This window comes from Triturus cristatus, chromosome 1_2 (genome assembly GCF_964204655.1).
Source record: "Triturus cristatus chromosome 1_2, aTriCri1.1, whole genome shotgun sequence".
Classification (NCBI taxonomy): domain Eukaryota; kingdom Metazoa; phylum Chordata; class Amphibia; order Caudata; family Salamandridae; genus Triturus; species Triturus cristatus.
The window spans coordinates 767,580,382-767,600,853 of record NC_140580.1 but is presented as its reverse complement, the minus strand read 5'-3'; the positions used below and the strand labels follow the sequence as shown (position 1 = coordinate 767,600,853).

General features: G+C 45.2%; 1 protein-coding gene across 1 annotated transcript in view; it reads right to left on the bottom strand.

The window, feature by feature from the left end:
* DRGX (dorsal root ganglia homeobox) overlaps positions 1-20,472 on the bottom strand; it is a 111,402-nt gene that overhangs the window by 16,414 nt on the left and 74,516 nt on the right. The window contains exon 6 of the mRNA XM_085615160.1: positions 17,930-18,042. Coding sequence (XP_085471286.1) covers positions 17,930-18,042 — 113 coding nt within the window. The remainder of the gene's footprint in view (positions 1-17,929; positions 18,043-20,472) is intronic.

Here is a 20,472-nt window from a genome sequence, read left to right as displayed (position 1 = left end):
TTGTTTGCCCGTTCCGTTGCACTCCTTCTCCGCTGTTCAGGGTGTGCCTTCTTCGGGCTGTGGCTTCCTGCTCTGGTTTCCGCCGGTTTGCAGTTGGGGTGTTCTGCTGGGCCTGTGTTCTTGGGTTCCTGTGCTTCCCCCTGTTCCCTTTTCTTCTTTGTTTTCCCAGGTCGCATTGTCCTGGTTGGTTGCCCTTGTCGGTTCGTGCTGCTCGGGCTTCCTGACGGTCCTGGTTACCTTAGTGCCTTGTTTCCTGGTCGCTTTTTCGTCCTGTGGGGTTCTGGTCCCTGCTGGGTCTGCCCCCTTTTGGCTCTTGGGGCCTGGTGGTTTGGCTTCCGGGTGTTTGTTCATCTTTCCCCGGTGCCTTGGCTTTCCCCTTTTCCCTGTCTGTGGACTCTGTTTCGCCTTCCGGGCTGGGTGCTGCTTGGCTATCGGCTGGTGCTGCCCCTTTTTTTCTTTTTTCTCATGGGGCCTGGTGCTCTTCTGTGAGGTTCCGGGGGATTGTCCTCTGGTCTCTCTGGGGCCGGGTTGTTTGCTTCCCTTCTCTTCTGGTTTGGTCCTGCCCTTGGTGGGCTTCTCGACTTTTTTTTCCCGGAGGCTCCTTTCATTGTCTTTTATTTGGGGCTTCGCGTTTCACTGGCCCCCTTGTCCGCTGGGTGTTTCTTTTCTTTCCGGGGCCTGCGCTTGGCTGGCGTGGGTTCTCTGTGCCTGGGTGTGGCTCCTGTTGCCCGGGTCTGGCTTGCCGGCCTGGTGGCGCTTGGCCTTCCTCTTTGGGTGGCCTCCTCGCTGTTTTTTTCTTTCTTGCCATGATTGGCTTGTGTGTCAGTGCTCTCCCCATCTCTGGTTGGCTGTGGGATGTTCCTGCTGTGGGCTGGTTGGCCTCTGTAGGTTGTCGGACTGGTCTTCTGGCTGTTCTCCCATTGTTTTGTTTGTGCGTCTCAGCTTGGTGGGGCTCACTCGTGTTTGGGTGCTCTGCCTGGGGTTTTCGCCAGTTCTGCCTTTTGCTTCCTGCGGTGGCTGCCTTGGTGTGGTTTCCTGGGTTGGCTTCTGTTTTGTTTGGGAAGGCCGGCTTTTCTGCTTTGGTATTCTCCACTTAGTAATGAATGTGACAAGGACATAAGGGACCTGGGGGTAATGCTCTATTACTTACCGGTAATCTTCATTACTCCGGGTCCCGTTGTCCTCATCCCATTCATACGCCCCGCCCTCCCTCCCGGACGGCCGGCCGGCCTTCCTGTTGTGGGCTTGGTTGTTCAGGCGGAATGCATGGTCAGTACCCCTTACGTACTCCCAGTGGGAGGGGCGGGGTTAGTGTCCCAGCATTCTTCTGATCTTTGTTTTCTGTCAGGAGATGGTTATCTCCACTTAGTAATAAATAGGATGAGGACAACGGGACCCGGAGTAATGAAGATTACCGGTAAGTATTAGAGTATTATCTGATACCCACTACACAATCGATGCTTGATACGAACTGTACAACAAACATCTGAGAAAACAGCATGAATAATACCAAACATCAACTGCACTCAAGTCTATGGCCCCAAACCACTTGCCGAATGTATTACAAAAACAGATCTGCTAACACTGAACACCTGCTACAGTGAGTAATTCTTAAAAACATTGCATTGCTAATGACTGACATCAACAGCATGTTTCACGATTCGCAATAAAGAAAAAATGCTTGTCACAAACTGTACGATATTGACTCACATCTATGTCATAGATAATACTTGTTACTGACAGCTTTGATGGCAGCGATTAACAGTTTAGTTAATCTACACTGTTAATCACTACTACACCAAGTTTTAAAAAAACACATGGCTGACGGCAGCAATGAACAGCTAATGCCTGACACCAACTAAGTCGCACTTTATAAAACTAAAAAAATCAAATAAATAAACACCGCAGCCAATTCTAGACATCAGTTGCCTAACTAAAGCTTGGTAGAACTTATATGCCTGTTGTAACATATCAGCTGCAAGGCTATGCAGGATGTTATCTGCATAAGTAAAGCAACAGCAATCAAACTGATAATGCATGACACTAGACACATGGGTTACATCTCACCGCAATGACATTGTTAAACCCTGGCACTCACCGCACAGGTAATGCCTAACTGCACTGGCAGGATTCATTATTTTAGCAACATCTGACAACTTCATAAATACTAATCCGAAATTCAAGAATTTCCTAACAGACTAAAGGCCAGATGTACAAAATTTTGGAATTGCGATTTCCAAATTGCGAATCTTACAGAAATGCAATTTGGAAATCGAAATTCTTAATGCACTAAAGACTTATTTTTAACATAGTGATTCTTAGTGAGTCACAAATTGACCTACCTCCTGAATATGAATGAGGTAGGTCACAATTTATGTCCCACTAGAATCACAGCAATCACAGGAAAGGTGGCTTGTTGAGGTCAGCAGAACACCATGTCTGGGATTGCTTTTTAAGAAAGCAAACTCTTTTTTAAATGTAGTCCATTCTACTCAAAGGCATTCAGGATGCTTTTGAAAAAACAGAAAATTTGGCTTTTAAGTTTTTTTTTTTAAGTAGGCGGTGGCCCATGGGACCACTGCCTGTTCTCAAATAGTTGTTTTTTTCACATTCTCAAAGGGGAAGTGATCCCTTGGCCACCTCATCCCATTTGCTTATGTGTTACCACCTCCTTCCAGGTGTTGGTAAAATATTATCATATTGCCACCGGAATTCGGTCACAAAACATTAATACCTACCACTGTGTATTGGCATTTGGAAGGGACGCCCCCAAACATGCCCCTTCCAAATACCGTTTCGTAAACCCAAATTGGGATTCAGTAACAGTTTACTGACTCACAATGTGGCTTTTATACATTTAAAAAAGCTTTTTGTCAGTGGAAAATGGTCCGGTTCTGTGGTTCGGGCCATTTGGGGCCTCTAAAAAAGCTCTGTACATTAGGCCTAAAATCTTAAAACTATTTAGGAATGTTATGTCTAAAACCAATAACTTTTCTAGTCTGAAGAAATTCGGTATGGAACGCAGAATCAGGTCCAAGTTAGAAAACTATTAATGTCAATCATTAATGCGGTTAAAAAAAATCCCTTTCTAAATCTTTTTTTAAATCCCTATCTATTTCTAGCTGTATTTCTTAAAAATTAAACGAGAACCCGATTTCAGCAATTCAGTTTTGTAGTTAATTAATTCCAAATTTGCCTTGATGACTTATGAAACTCTTTAACTCCTAACTAAATGGAAAGGTTTTGCAACCCAGACCTGGGACAGTACTCGTTTCAAAGGGGTTCAGTTAACTAGGAAAAAATAAATACAACACAATGTATCTGTTGGTCCCTTGCGGTTATGAGTCCTCAAAAGGACAAAATGCTAAAGCTGTCAATTAGAAACAAAAGTATCAAATACAATTGACGGCTCATTGGTGGATGGGTGCTGGCAGGATATCGAGGAACAAAAAGGAGAATATAATGTTACATAGTTTAAGAATGATTTCATATAAGGAAATATATGTTTTTCATTCTTCTTCTTTCAAACTACGTGATGTATATCCACTTGCATCGTTTTATGCCATGGTTCTATGTACTAAATGCACATATGTAGGCATGGGAAACAAGCGTTACAGCGCATGCTTTTACCCTGCATGACATTACAACGAAATGGCTTGCTGTAGAGGGGTATATGGTGTTGGATTTAACTCCAACACCTTCCCTACTGTTGCACAGACTGGAGTTGGAATAGTAAATTATACTATTCCAAACTCCAGCGCAGCACCGACAGCAAGTCTTGCGTTGTAATGGCATGCGGGGTAAAAGCATGCGTTGTAACGTCATAAAAAACCTTTAGGCACTGCTTAAAATGAACAGATATCACAGGGTAGTTTCCCCATTTCTGTAAAAAAGACTGGAAATGCTAAAGCATTTCAGGCAGAGGTGTTATGCGAATAACTGATTCTAAAGATCAGCGCAAAAAAAAAACCTCATATTCATTCAAAAGTTGGACATTACGGCTCAAACATGAACCCTCAATGCCCGCATTAACCTAAACTGCCATAATATTCTGGATATGATTGACAGCCTTGATCAGACAGCTGCTCTGAAATATCATCCAGCAAGAGAGAAGAAGGTATATCAAAGGGCCTCCCCCAGAGTTTGAAGGGAACTGAAAATCCTCCAATTCCTGGAAGAAGCCCTAAATACGGAGTAGAATGTACCAGTTGAATTTCCTCCACCACAGGGTTGTTATTGTGGAGGAAATTCAGCCAGAGGATTCTACTCCTTATTTAGAGTTACCTGCAGAAATTGGAGGCTTTCAGTTCCGTCCAAGTTCTAATTGTAGTAGTAGTAGAAAAACAAGTTTCTTTAGACAATTGTCCATAAACCATTCCAAAAACTCAATTGACGATTAAAATCATTGAAATCGCCCCATCAAAACTACCCAACACCCCTGACCCACTACAGTTCATCATTAAAACTCTGTTTAACAGACCGTAAAAACGGAGCAATTCCAACTGCCACATCTAAGTAACGCATTTCTGACAACAGCTCCACAACGTCCCTCCTAAGGAGAACATCCTATTTAAAAAACAGAGGTCTTAAAAATTAAAATTCGATTTGCAAGATAAAAGACACAGTCCATACATATAGGCAGTAGGGAGACTTAAACTTACACGGGGCAGGTGCAGCGACCACTATTACCCCGAACCCTGGCCCAGTAGCTCCAATTGTGGCCCTAAGAATCTCCTGCTTTTGAAATGTATCTCTTTGCAGCAGAAATGATTGCAAACACCTTTCTCTGCAAGCAACATCTTAACATATTCAGGAGCTAGCCTGCTCAGAGCCAATTAGCGATGGGGAACAGTTTTTTTTCTGGGGAGAATGGTGAGTTCCCAGCTCTAGCATGCACTGGCCTTCACATCACAAGAAGGATTTACCTTTGCTGGACCTAAGCATCAGAACAAGCAAAGGATTCTTGCCCCCAAACACACTAACCACAGCTAACACAATCAGGTGGGAGCCCGATTCCGTAAGTCAGGCCACCTGGCGCGAGTCTTCCTATTCTTAGGCATGCTATGGAGACCGGTCAAGGGAAAGCATCGACTTTTCAGCATTTTCCTCAGCTGAGAGTCCCTCTGTGATTATCGTGGGGCACTTCGGGGCATATTATCAAGGACGGCGCTAAAAATGATCGCCGGTATAGCGGCAGAAAACTGCCGCTAAAGCGACGTAAATGGGCTTGATAATATGCCCTTGAGAATTCCAATAGAAGTCCATGTTGTGGTGTGAACATGGGCTTCTATTGGAATTCTCCAGGGCATATTATTAAGCCCATTTCGCCGCTTTAGCTGCAGTTTTCTGCCGCTAAACTGGCGATAATTTTAACGCCATCCTTGATAATATGCCCCTTAATGACTGAACACCTCTGGAAGAGAGTTAGGGGTTCTGCTTCATCCTGCAACCAACCACATGAATTACAGTAATCGACCAAACACCCAATTCCTGACACCAATTGCACAAAAAGTGCTGAAGGTTGAGGACTCATTTCTACAGAACAGTTTGTGAATGGCAGTCTGATACACTGGGCATTCTCCAGCAAGCTGCTCATCTGACTTTTCATTCAGTATGGCGCAAACTTGAGAATTTGCAATATTCAAAGCCCAGATACCACTTCAAGAAGTCACGCACTATACAAAATATCTTTGTACAATTTCCCCGATACACTTCTGTTTGATCTCAGGTCTGCCGCTGGCTAACAATGTGACTGCTGGTGTTAGTTCACTGCCAGGCAACTCCATGTAAGCAGGGACCGATGTTCCCTTCTTATAAATCATTGTCAGGCTCATTAATAAAATAGATCAAATGAACAATGGAAGACTACGACTCCCATAATGCATTCGCTAATTTGTTCAATGATGTCAAATCCTGCCAGTATGGGTGTTTCTGGAAATCTTTGTCCTTCAGTGTAGCCACAGTTGTTCCACTGGTGTGAGCCTTGGCCTCACAGGAAACCCCTCCACTCCATTTTCCGCAGTGTATGCTTGTTTCTGCCTCCTCTTTTGGTTTACCCCACAGAATTCCCTCCAGCCCATGCCCACTAATATCCTCCTGGGCTTCCCTCGGTCTCCCCTCTCAAAATATGCTACCCGGAAACTGGCAATCAGAGACCTTGTTAACAAATCCCAGAGCCACTGTCCACCATCCCCCAACCATATCAACAGACCCCTCTCGACATTCCCCAACAGTGGGTAATGAAAAGCTCCAATGCTTATTTACAACAGCCTGAGTTCAGCACTTCTGGGCATTAAGTGCATGTGGCCCCCTGTGCACTAAACAAACATTTACTCCCCCCCCCCCACCCCAAGCCTTTTATGCTGAGTGGCTGGAAAGGCTCCTTGCTGATGACATCACCGTTCAGAGAGCCGGCCTCACTCTAAATACTTAATGTAATAAATACAGGCTGAGATCTCCTCTGCGCCTTCATTGATCCACTCCAGGGCCTGGCAGCACAAATGGACCCACTTCCTGCCTTCCCCCTGACAGAAGTATATTTTAATTGTTAAGATACATACTCGAAATCTGAGTCTTCCTCGCTAGTCTGTGGTGCCCATTTCTTGTTCAACATCGGGTGCTCATTGCATTCCCTTCACTGGGCACTCAAGGTTTCCACATCCCAAGATAAACAAGTATATCCCATTGGTGGCAAAACAGGTACATCAAACGGGTACACAAGCCACAAGAGTCACTGGTGCGATGGCAGCGTCGACCTCAAACAGGTGCTTACGCCATGAGCATTACCGGTGCAATGACAGCGTGTACATCACCAGGGAGCTCAAAGAGTGCGGTTGGCCATCGCTAACAACAGGACCTATCTCTCAAGACTCCATTATAATCCTGTCTCCAATTAGGCCTCCTAGACTAATCTTCAAACCAAACTAACTGAGATTCAAGTCCACTCTCAACTAGACCATTTGTCTAACCCTTGAGTTTTGAGTTCGACTCTAGGCACTGGTGGAACACCGCGTCACTTCTAGAGTATATTGTAAGCAGTGATTTCCTCTTTCTACTCTGCATTGAACTCAGTGACAGAAGCTTGAGGTTATTTATCAGTGGACTCAAAAGGACGCACAAGTGACCAACTGGTGAGACAAAAAAAATGTAGGATATGTCCTCGGACAATTGGTAAACCCTTCCAAAACGAAAGATGAGCCAATATGGAAAGGTTAATTCTTTGCTCGCGAGCCAGAGCATAACTGTGTAGGGACTGAGGTGTGTTGCACATTTGAGTGTGTACTGAATCCATTACACTCTGCTTCAGAAAACTGCTCAAGACCCAGGATTTTAAGCAAAGCCACAACAACCTTCAACTTCCTGATCAACAAATTTCTGGAATGGTTCCACCTTGTCTACCGTCGCCTCTCCCTCCTCCACACCACTTTTAAGGACACCCAACTGTTATCTGACCATGGGTTAAGTATCACTAGAACAGATTCCTTTTGACTCAAAGGCGGCACAACCGAACGCATATGTTTCCTTACACGTGAACTGTAAGGTGTAGGGAAATGAAGTGACTGGCTGTGCTATACCCAAATGCAAAAGCTTACTGTTGTGCAATATTACAGTCAGCAGCCTGTTTTGCATGCCCGCATGGTGTCAGTGTATGTGTTTAAGAGAAGACATCGCCCAGCGGCGGCTCCTCCATTAGGGCGGAGGAGCTTCACCCCACTGCTTTCTCACATTGTAAGAAGCAGAAACATAAAATGGTAAAACTACCATTTTATGTTTCTGCTTCTTGCACTGCAAGAAAGCAGAAGTGTTTGGTTACGGGCTTTTGGGGCTGCTCTACGAGCATGGCTGGGCAGGGGAGTAGTAGTGTGCCCACTCCTGAGTGCGCATGACTGGTTTGGTCGGCCCTCTGGGGCCGCCCAAACCAGTCATGCACACTTTGCCCTTTCTCCATGGGGGCTGCATTGCAGTCTACATGGAGAAAATGGCCTCCCCATAGGTGCCAGGCTGGGTGCTGTCCCGACCAATCACAACGCTGCCATTGCAGTGTTGTAATTGGCTTAGGTGAGGGCAAGGACGCTGCCTGCTTCCTGTTCCTGCCGGAGACAGGAGAACAGAAGCAGGAGACGAGTAAACGCGAGACCCGGCCGGCAGACAGGTACATTTTTAAATTTTAAGATTTTACCAGCCCCCTCACCTCCCTGCCCGACCCCCGCCCCACCAACCCCCACCCCACCCAACAGCATCGCCCCACATAGTTTCACAGCAATTGTCTGTGCTTTCATGGTCTCTGGATCTAGCTGGAGCTCCTTGCGAAGCAGTCTCATTCGAGTAAGAATGAATCCCCCTTCACATTCATATTATGAAGGCAAGCAAGGGAGCCAATCCTTTGGGTGGTCTGAAGAAAACCACTGACCAGCCACAGGTGCCTATCAGCAGCGGCCCGTGCAGGTAAGAGCGGTGGTCCGGTGGGGCCAGGTGGGGGTGGTTTCGACAGACGGCCACGAGGAAAAATTAATTAATTAATTTAATTTTCCCACATGGTTGTCTGTCGAATCCCCCCCACCCCAACCTGGCCCACCACTCTTACCTGCCCAGGCCGCACCTTGTACCTATGCATCATATGGTCCAGTATACAAAGGAGCCAGCGGATGTCTGCCATAGACCTCCTTTAGCCCCACAACTACTTAAAGATAAATGGAAAGGATAGATTATCCCTTCTGTGTGGTCAGTCCCTGGGAGAAAGTACCTATGGAGCAGAGGTAGCTTAAGGCTATTTCTTTAAAAAGGCACAGAGGGTACAGACACCTTAACGTCAAGTCTGCAAATCAAGGTGCTTGTGCTACTGTAATTCAGATCTCAACAGTGTGCTCTGGGCTTACGGCTGTTCATATCCAATGGCGGTGACCATTCTGAGTAGCCTGGACCTTTGCAGAGAACTCTTTTTCTCTTATGCGGCTTGGGCATAAATCTAGCCCCCCCCCCCCCCACGTCATACCAAGTTATATTAGTACACAAATACGTTAATAACTGTTTGTTTATAGTTACTGTGTGGTTAATTCAGATTGTGTTTTCTGTACGCAATTTTACAGATTTTCATAATTAGTTGGAGTGAGCGGGATTTACTTTGTGTTCTGTGGGGCACTGCCTACTACCAGAGGTTATGCCACCAACTTAAGAGTCTGGAGGGAAGTGCCACCAAGTGGAATCGCAAATTTAGGCAATGTCTATTCTAGTCCCCAGTTCTGCATTGCTCACTTTCAATGGAAGGGGAATAACACACTTTGATACCAAGTCTTCCAGCACAAGGGCTTTCAGGGGCCATCTTGAAAGAACCTCTTTGGCCATAAAGGAATATGGGTGATATGAACTCAGCTGCTATGCTGAGTTTTGCTTGTTTAATGTGCGTGGAATATATGCTCAGCCCTCGGGCCCTTAAAATGGCAAGAGTACACTTGAGTGAGCTCAACTTTTCTCAAACTGCACCATAAAATATGTTGTCCAGTACTAAAATCCAGTGATTGTATAATACAGGCAGGTTGAAGATACAACTAAAGCAAGCCCTATGAGTGCCTGAGATACCATTCGCGAAGTTGTCACTCTGACACCTTTAAAGTCTGATCTAAAGGCAGAAAATCCAGAGGTAGGTTCTAGGACATCTACCACAAACAAGCATTCAAAAGATATTCACTGTCGAAACACCTACCCGCATCCTAGTATGAGCCCGTAGGTGCCAGCATCAGCCCACAGGCCTCAAGACTTATCATTCTTTGCTGCTAGAAAGGCAGTGGTCCCAGATACACATTAGCAGTAAAAGATCACACATATAAAGAACTAACCAGAGGCAGAAACAAGGTCTGTACAACAAAGAGCTCCCAGATACCTTCTGCATATCTTAGCTCCCAACCTCTGTTAAAAAAATCGTTTGTGACCAGCACTTGTACTTGTCTGCAGAGCAGTAATAATACTTCTCTGAGGGGTTGCTGGGCTTTTAATTACATTTAGAAGGCACTTCTCAGCAGGACTATTATAGTTAGATAGTAAAAGTAGCCTCATTTCTCAGCATAGTTTTTATGTTTCAAACATAAAACTAAAAGAACTTCCCAAAGGGGCTCTACATTTTCTAAGCGCTCTAAACAGCATATGTTACTAGTACCCACTTTAATAGTACTCAATTTACTGACGACAGAAGACTGGACGGCTTCGTTGGCCTTGCCAAGATCTGAATCCAAGGTCTCCATATCACAGCGTATCTCAGAGACAAGTAGTGAACTCATCGGCCCGCCTGCCAGCATACTATGCCCCTAGCACTGGCATTTTTCAGCAGCTCTGCTGTATTGGTGGTCAGTACCAGTACACCAGATATGGGGCTCTTGTACTTTTAATGAGACAGTAATAGCAGCTCAGACATGAAGCTTAGCACTGCAGCTTGTAGAGGTGTAACAGGACAGTACTGAGTACTGCTACAGTCAGTCTCACTTTCCATTATTTTGCATCAAATCGTAATTTATGGATCAATTCTGTTCTATTAGTTTTAACTAGCAGAAGATACAAGTAACCATAGGTGCCAAGGTTTAACACTGGGTACACAGATTCACAAAACTACTGCAGATGAACATGCATTCATCGCACACTTGTAGTTGCATTCAGGTTGAATGCATGGGTTGGTGCTAACTCATAGAACGTATGCATTGGCTTATATGTAGACATTGATAAGCAAGGGAGAAAGTTAATGGGGAGTTTTGCAGGAAGACAGTGCTGCACAACCCTACCTGAATCCGCCTCCTCCTGTCATTAAACTCCTAGCATCTTAAGCCTAACCTGTCCTGCCTGTCTCAGAGGCAGCACCAGAGCTGGTCCAGGCAGTGCCAGCCCACTCAAGAAAGTCACAGGCCTGCCTGGAGACAATTCACACATTGTATCGTATTGTAATTGTATTCATATAGCATTTACTACCCCTGATGAAGTATTCATATAGCATTTACTACCCCTGATGAGGTTTCAAAGCTCTTTTGGGTGAGTAGCCCACTACTCTGGAACCCAAAAAGGATTAATTAGGTATTTGGATAGTGAAAATTGAGTTAATTTGAGCAGTGTACATGTGAGCCTGTTAGCTGGAGTGAAAAGGATAATGGGGGATAGAAGAGGGCAGAGTCTAGAAAGAATTTATTGGGAGATTATAGAAGTAAACTGAGGTTTAAGATTAGCATAAGGAGAGATGGAAGTGAAGACTTTCTAGAAGTGGATTAGGGAGATCATAGTAGTACAATGAGTTTTAGGATGAGTCAAAGGTGGATAGAAGCGCGAAGAGTCTAGAAAAAGTTATTTTGGAGACCATAGTAGTAGAATGAGGTTTGGGATGAGTCATAGAGTGAAGGTAGAGGATATCTTGAGAGAGGTATAGGGTGAAATACAAGGTAGTGCACTGGAGAGAGCCCAATTTTTTTTTAATTTATTTTTTATAAACAAACGTCTTCATGTTTGCTGTTTTACATGGACACACATCCCTGCTTTCTTGGCCTGTTCACTTTACTTGTATGTGCATTGGTATTTATATAGCACAAACAGCCTGCGGCGCAACAGAGAACTGTACATAATGGGGGGCAGGGGTGTTGTGAGATGTAATGTGGATGTGTCCATAAGTGGGGTATTACCTTTTTGAATTATACAATAACAGTACACATATTTACCTTTTTAGGAACATGAACATTAATAGATGTCCTAGAATTACAAGATTTTCAAGCAAGTGCTGAGGCTGGGATTCGAACTCTGGTTATCGGGTTTCAAAGTTGGCAGCATTGCCACTAAACCCTAACATCTCCCTGAGCTTCATTGTAAATTTAATAACAAACAATATGTTGTGCTAGTTGCCGCTGTCTGAATGTAGGGGTGCCACCGGAAGGGCAGAAACAAAATCTGGTGGTCTCAAATCCCTCCTCTCCATCCACACAAAATGGCAGGGCATCTTACAGCACTCAGTGCCAACCGAAGAGTAGGCAAGCTCCCACAGCTCACTGATCAGGAGGCCTCAATAAGATAAACTCTTTAAGAAGGCTTTTGTCTTTCCAAAAAAACGCAAATAAAATGTATAAACATTGGAAAGTATTTCATAGTGAGGGTTTATTTTTTCTCTTAATGCTGTGAGCCAATTGTTAAAATTTGTGGATATATGAAAACTAAATGAAGCATACATAAAATACATATTTCCAAACACTGGGCTAACAAAATGATATTCTGTTGATCACTCTACTACATAATACATAGTGAAAGTGCATTGGTTAAAATGACTACATATAATTGCCCAAAGAACATGCATTAGAGTGAATGTATATTGGTTTGGGATCAGTTCTACATATAGTTAATGAAGTGGACTTCGTAACAATTTTTGCATGTCATGCCCATTTTATTTTGGTCTGACATTAACCAAGCAAGGGAATCGCTTTGTGGAAATTCTGTGTGTCATATTTTTAAACTCCGACTGATTACAAGTTCAATACTTCTGAGCAAACCACCAATACAGAAAACCCCCCAGCCTTTTACATTGCATATTCAGAAAGGCTTATGCATTTTTCACTTTTTTATTATACACATGGTCTAAGTAGGTTGTATGTGCATGTCAGGCTTATAGAAATTTGATGCAAACAGTTTTTAAAAAATGTGCTTCATTGTTTTATATAATGAAATCCTTGACACTTAATACGTGTAAACAGATTTGCATTCCAGAAGCAGTTCAATACTTTGTGAACTTCGGTCAAAGATTTAAAAAGATAAGCCAATGGTAAGCCCTATAAGAGATGGGTGGTACCACTGAACAAATCTGGTCTTGAAATGACTGATCTCAGAAAGTCAAAGGCCGGGCTAGCTTTGCCAATATTCAACACTGTCAGTTAAGATCACACCACATGTCAATGTGGAATGTTTAACTCACTGAGCCATCTTGGCAACATATGTTGTACCACTATCATATTTATGTGCCCATCTATAAAGAGGCTAAAAACATGTGTGTATTATTGGCTTATGCTGCCAGTAAGGGGGTCCGGTGAAATAATAGCAAATCATGAGGCCAAGTGTTGGGTGAATATCACCACAACTGGCTGTTTATGTGCTTAATGTTTTGAAACAGGAAAATATGTATTGAAAGTAGGGGTTGACAGAGCGTTTAATTTCACCAGAGGATTGGGGGAATTTTAGTCACTTTCCGCTACTCTTTAACGCAGAGTTTTAGACAAAATCCGCCAATCGCCGCATGGTGGAATTCTTCTCCCACTAGGCTACAGAAAAGGCATGCTGGCGAGCATAAGTGAGATTTGTCAACCCCTAGCACGATTGTCTAACGCGAGCGGTCGTGGGCAGTCACAGTCAGAGGGCCGCCGCTCGAGAACATTTGCTGCCGCTCAAGTAGATTTTCTACTCTATTAGCCGCAAAATCAACTCGAATGGCCAAACGCTCTTGAGCAGCGCATGGAGCCGTTTGCACTTCTGATTTTTCTGTGTTGCTCGCAATACCAGCGCTAAATTGCACTGCGAGCAGTGTGAGCTAAGCCCGTTGGCAGAACAGTTTTTATGTAACTATGCAGAATTCCACAAAGTGAAACTCCATGAGTTCTGCCCACCCCTAATTACTGAGCAGTACTACTGACAACAGGTGCATATTGTAGTACACTTTACAAACAGAAGGATTACCATTAGGGCTATACAAAGACCTATGCTGGAACTGCGGCAACGAAAAGGGGATCTAGCACATCTTATCTTCTACTGCCCGAAACTCAAAACATTCTGGGGGAAAATCTTTGAGTTCATAAAAAAGGCGCTGGGATGTACTCTAAATCCAGAATTCTCTACCCTCACCACCGCATTTTTTACCACAGGACTTGCCTCACAACATGACAGGGATCTGCTAGACCTTCTGCTGACCGCGGCAGTGAAAATGGTCCTGTCCAACTGGAAGGATACCGCTAACACATCATACAAAGGCTCGGTTAACTGGGTGACGTACCTCAGAGGCGCAGACAGCACGGCCCTGCAAAACTCACCCTGGAGACCAGCCACTAGGGGGATGTGGAAGTCGCTCGACACATATCTGGACTCCTATGAACCCCCGTGAGGTCACCTGGGGGGGTCGAGTTTTCACACAAGACTACAAACCCAGAATAGGCTCATTGCTATAGAACACTTCTTGAATCCTATCTCCACCCTTTCTTTTCTATCCTCTATCTTTCTTTCATTCTGTCCTTATCTCCCTAGCAAGTCAATGTAAAGGGGCTTAGCTAAACACGTTTACCAAATACCTGTAACTACTGCAAAACCAACCACGTTTGGCGGGTACCCGTAACGGAAATGCGAAGGTACTTGTTTATAAAAATTTTAATAAAACACTTTGAAATAAAAAAAGAGCTATACAGAGGGATATTATAATTTTTATGAATTGAGAAAATAATGAATTAATGGTCTTGCATAATTCCAGCAAAACACTGCTAGAGAACCTACAGCCATTTGAAATATATATTCTCTGAAAGAATCCAGTTTAAGCAAAATTACTATGAAAATTAAAATCTGAAAAAATGCAGATTTTTGCTGTTTATGGCTAACTATGTAACCACACAGTTCACGTTCCCTGCTCATGCAGTTCACCCATATCTGCACCCAAGACACCTGCCCATGGTATTAACTGGACAACAGCCTGTCGCAAAGTCCTGGAATGTTGATTCTCCAAAAATGCACTGGTAGTGGAAGTGACATTGCACACTCTTTGATCGCTAATACCATCATAGTGTTGAACTCTAATATCATCTTTAGCAACTTAACAGCCTCTTATTTGTTCGTGGACCTAAGGGAGAAGAAAAGACTGAATGCCTCAGGGAGTAAAGATGGCTTTCCCTTGGAGCCCCCTTTCCTTTCGGTCCTTTATGCTACCTTCATGACTTCTGAGGCCAGGAGTTGCCAGGGCATTGAGAGGGCTATCAAAGGGCAAGCCAAAAGGAAAAGTCCAGGACTGCATTTCTCCTCTCCCGGGTTCTCACAAAAACACACTCCGGTCATTGGTAGTAAACACTGATAATAATGCCATTCAGTAGGGGCCCACTAATCCTTCAGTAAACATATGGAGTTTTCGCAATACAGCAAGCATTATAGGACACACACTCCTCACCCTCACCACTAGCACACCCAATATTACTAAAACACACAGCACAACAGACAGACTCCTCTTGAAGAAAGCCAAGTCCTGTGTAGAGACCAGCGTCATGCTACATATCTAAGAACTCTGCAGGACGATATATTTATATTTATTCACTGAGAAAACCAAAGATAAAAGGGACATTGTAGTTAGGTGAAAATATCAGTTAAAACATACTGCTTTAAATGAACAAAACCACTGAAATTCACCATTTATATTTATCTAGTAGTAACTATAGGTTGCGCACCAGCCATGCACAGTGTTGTCATCAATGATGTAATTTCAGATGTTGCAGTGATATTATCAATGTCATAGAACACGTCATGAGTGATGTAATATGTGAGATAATTAACAGTGCATGGTGAGGGCACAAGTTATAGTTACTTTAGAGGATGTGTTACAGTTACTTGAGATAACCGGTAAATTTCAGCGGGTGTGAAATTCTAACTTTTTTTTATATAAAGTGAGATATTATTACAATTCCTAACTATACCATCACTTTAACCTTCGGTTTTTTCATTGAATTTCCATATTTTTATTAAACTAAAGGTAAGATATCCATCACAATGCACGGTGAGGGGTTAGGTACCCAAACCCTCGCAGCACACAGCCTTTGGCCGTGTGCGGCATGAGGTTGGGCGTAGGGTCTGGCACTGCACCCTCACATGCAGGCACAACTTTTTGTGATTTAACATTGTAAAGGGTGTCATTTTAGGTAAGGCAGACGTACAGACTTTGTCAAAGGGTCAGAACATTAAAATATAAAAAGCTGGGCTATTGGCTTTATGAAGGAGTCAGCACATCTACATATACAAAGACAACTTCTTGCCTTTATCAAACAGTCACCAATAACCATCAAAAACAATTTGTATAAATTCACAAATGGCAATGTTTAATAAAAGTGATCGCTATAAACATTTTTTTTTAAAACATTAACATGTCATTTACTTTTTTTTCCAGGCCACAAAATGCAACCATAAAATCAACTACAAGACGTTGCTGCTCTTCAGCTGATAAGCATACAGCTACAGCTTGGAGTGCTTTAACAAGCTTATTGTAAGCTCTCCTGGGGTCATAAATTCAGTGACCCAGTAGACTTACTGTGTTTTTCTTCTAATGTTGCTGGGGGGCTACTGCACACCCTGCAGCCCTCCAGAACTTTTCAAAATGATTGGTGGTATCCCTGCTCCATCAATGGGCACCACCAAAATCAAATAAATTACTGGAAACCCTTGCAGGGCATTATGGGGTGCTCCTTGCCAGAGCAGTGAATAATAAATGAGCATCTCCTGTCACTCAGTTATTTGTCTTTTTATCCTTTTTTATTTTTTGGCTGCCTATCAGGGGCACCCACACATTTTGTCATTTATTTTTATTGTTAGGAATCACTGGGGCAGCCCCATAGCCTCCACCATCCCCATTGGCTCTCCAGCCACCACTGAGTGTGGCACTGGCTGGATTTGTCTCTTTAACTTTGCTCCCGCCCGGGCAGAAGCAGGATTTTTCTCTGCTCCTGTCCGGGTGGGAACAACGTTGTGTTTTCTGCCTGAGAGAGAAGGGGCAGAGAATATTCACTGCCCGCACTCTCCGGGCAGGGAACAACAGGGGACGAGGTCCCCAGTACACTGCAGTGGTATTTGATCCTGGGTGATGGGGTACCAGGTACTGACCCAAAGCCAGAAAGGTGGGCCCCAACAGCCCCTTCCCAAAAGAAGCCAATGGCCCTGGGGGATGAGGTCCCCGGGGCCTCTAGTGGCTCAGGGAGGTGGTGCACCACCCACCCCATTATTAATTGTATTTGCCCTGGGGAGAGGGCCCCCGGGGCCTTCAGAGGTGCCGAAAGGGGGGTTGCATGCCCCCTTCCCAAATAACAATAAAAAAGAGCACTGTGCCCTGGCCCACCCGGGGGAGGGGGAGGGGCTTTTTGTAAACGGCCCACCATTTTGTGTTTAATCTACACCACGGATCTGTGGATCCACCGCAGCGCCACAGTACCAGTAAAAAACAGAAAAACAAAAGACCTTTTTTTTGCCCCCAGGGAGTCTCTCTAGGACCACCAGCAAGTCTAGGGGTGCTGGGTATCCCTATACTGCCACCTATATGTTTTTTTATTGTTCTTCTAGGACAGGGGCCAAGTCCTGAGTCCTAAAATGGCCACTGCCACATCTTTGTTGATGTGATGGCAGCCAATCAGATCTTATCTATTGATTTAATGGATCCACAGAGCCTCCACAACATAATATATACATACATAAATTTTTAACCTTCATTTCTCGAATATTACACAAAATCACAAGAAGTATATTTTCTGGAACAAGATTTAGCTTTCTGCCAAATTTGGCGTAATTCCGTTCTGCTGTTATGGCGGTAGCTGTGTCTAAATTTCCTATGGAAAATGGCATGGAGGAAATGTATTCTGGGAGCCCCTTTTTCTCTTCCCCCTAAAAAAAAGAAACGTTCCAGGAAAGAGTTGTGGTGGATGAACTCTTTTTTTCAAAGGTTCATGAAGATTCATCATATATATAAGCTAATAATACTCAATATCACACTAACGCTCACTTCCGGTTTCTTTCCTGTGTCTCTCGATATACTCTGAAGTGCTTTCTCTCAAAATACAATCTATACTCCGTTTCACTTTTTATTTGCTTCCTTTCACAGCATACCTCCTAATTCTCTTCCACCTGCTCAATTTTCCCCCTCATGCGTATTCCTAGGGCTTCTCTCTCAGTTCTCTGTAGCCCAACATTCAGATGTTCTTACCTTTGAGAGATGCTACGTGAGATAAGGCCTGCGCGTAGGTCGCTGTATTGAGGAGACTTCCAGGTAAGCAGGATGAGAAGAATGGGGCAGAGGGTCCCACGGCTCGGCTCAAACTAGGATAGAAACAGGAAAGTTCATGGAGAAGGATTCTGACTTCAGAGAGCAGAACAGGAGTCAACAGAATTAGGAACACACATCATCATTATCATCATCACCACCACACAAAAAGTAACACAAACAAAGTGGCTGGCACAATCAAGTGGAATTTTGCTTTGGGAGTACATTGGCCATTCTTTTCACTCCGAATGCTGTCTGGACAGATACAGAGAACATGGACCCCTTCATAGTTTACTCAGTGGGTCTAGGGATAATGCTGGAAATCCACCCACCTCCTTCTCTATTGGCTTCTGACACGTATGATATGTCCCCTTAGTCAAATGAGCAACATATGGGATGATCTTTGGGAGATCTGGGTAAGAACTATAATTCAATTGTGCTTTCGGAGCCCGCAATTCACAGTGGCAAGGCTGCTACGCACAGTGACCCTCTGAGTTTCTGCACTCCCTCTCTCAGTGCACACTCTGGATGCATGGCAAAGTGCACACTCCAGATGCATGGTGGAATCCACAGTCTGGGTGCCTGGTGGAGTGCATACTCTGGATGCATAGCGGAGTGCACCATGCACACTCTGGATGCATGGCAGAGTGCACACTCTGGATGCATGGCGGAGTGCACACTCTGGATGCATCACGAAGTGCACACTCGGAATGCATGGCGGAGTGCACCATGCACACTCTGGATGCATGGCGGAGTGCACACTCTGGATTCATGGAAGAGTGCACACTCTGGATTCATGGAAGAGTGCACACTCTGGATTCATGGAAGAGTGCACACTCTGGATTCATGGAAGAGTGCACACTCTGGATTCATGGAAGAGTGCACACTCTGGATGCATGGCGGAGTGCACCATGCACACTCTGGATGCATGGCAGAGTGCACACTCTGGATGCATGGCAGATTGCACACTCTGGACGCGTGGCAGAGTGCACACTCTGGACGCGTGGCAGAGTGCACCCTCTGGACGTGTGACAAAGTTCACACTCTGGATGCATGGCGGAGGGCACGCTCTGGACGTGTGGTGGAGGGCACACTCTAGACACGTGGTGGAGGGCACACTCTGGGCGAGTGGTGGAGGGCACACTCTGGGCGAGTGGCGGAGGGCACACTATGGACGTGTGGTGGAGGGCACACTCTGGACATGTGGCGTAGTGCACACTCTGGGTGCGATGCAGAGTGCACACTCTGGATGCGTGGCAGAGTGCACACTCTGGATGCGTGGCAGAGTGCACACTCTGGATGCATGGCGGAATGCACACTCTGGATGCATGGCGGAATGCACACTCTGGGTGCCTGGCAGAGTGCATACTCTGGATGCATGGCAGAGTGCACCAAGCACACTCTGGATGCATGGCAAAATGCACTTTCTGGATGTACGGCGGAATGCACACTCTGGGTGCCTGGCGGAGTACATACTCTGGATGCATGATGGAGTGCCCCATGCACACTCTGGATGCATGGCGGAGTGCACACTCTGGATTCATGGCAGAGTGCACACTCTGGATTCATGGCAGAGTGCACACTCTGGATTCATGGCAGAGTGCACACTCTGGATTCATGGCAGAGTGCACACTCTGGATGCATGGCGGAGTGCACCATGCACACTCTGGATGCATGGCAGAGTGCACACTCTGGATGCATGGCAAAGTGCACACTCTGGATGCATGGTGGAGGGCACACTCTGGATGCATGGTGGAGGGCACACTTTGGACGCGTGGTGGAGGGCACACTCTAGACGCGTGGTGGAGGGCACACTCTAGACGCGTGGTGGAGGGCACACTCTAGACGCGTGGTGGAGGGCACACTCTGGACGCATGGTGGAGGGCACACTCTAGACACGTGGTGGAGGGCACACTCTAGACGCATGGTGGAGGGCACACTCTAGACGCGTGGTGGAGGGCACACTCTAGACGCGTGGTGGAGGGCACACTCTAGACGCGTGGTGGAGGGCACTCTCTGGGTGCATGGCAGAGTGTACACTCTGGATGCATGGCAGAGTGCACACTCTAGATGCATGGCAGAGTGCACACTCTGGATGCATGGCAGAGTGCACTCTCTGGATGCATGGCAGAGTGCACACTCTGGAAGCATAGCGGAGTGTACACTCTGGATGCATGGTGTAGTACACACTCTGGATGCATGGTGGAGTGCACATTCTCAGTGCATGGTGTAGTGCACTCTGGGTGCATAGTGCACACTTGGTGCATGGCGTAGTGCACACTCTGGGTGCATGGCCCAGTGCACACTGAGTGCGTGACGGAATGCACATCTGGCTGCACGGCTGAGTGCACATCTGGATGCACGGCTGAGTGCACATCTGAATGCATGGCATAGTGCACACTCTGGATGCATGGCGGAGTGCACACTCTGGATGCATGGCAGAGTGCACATTCTGGGTGCACGGCGGAGTGCACACTCTGGGTGCA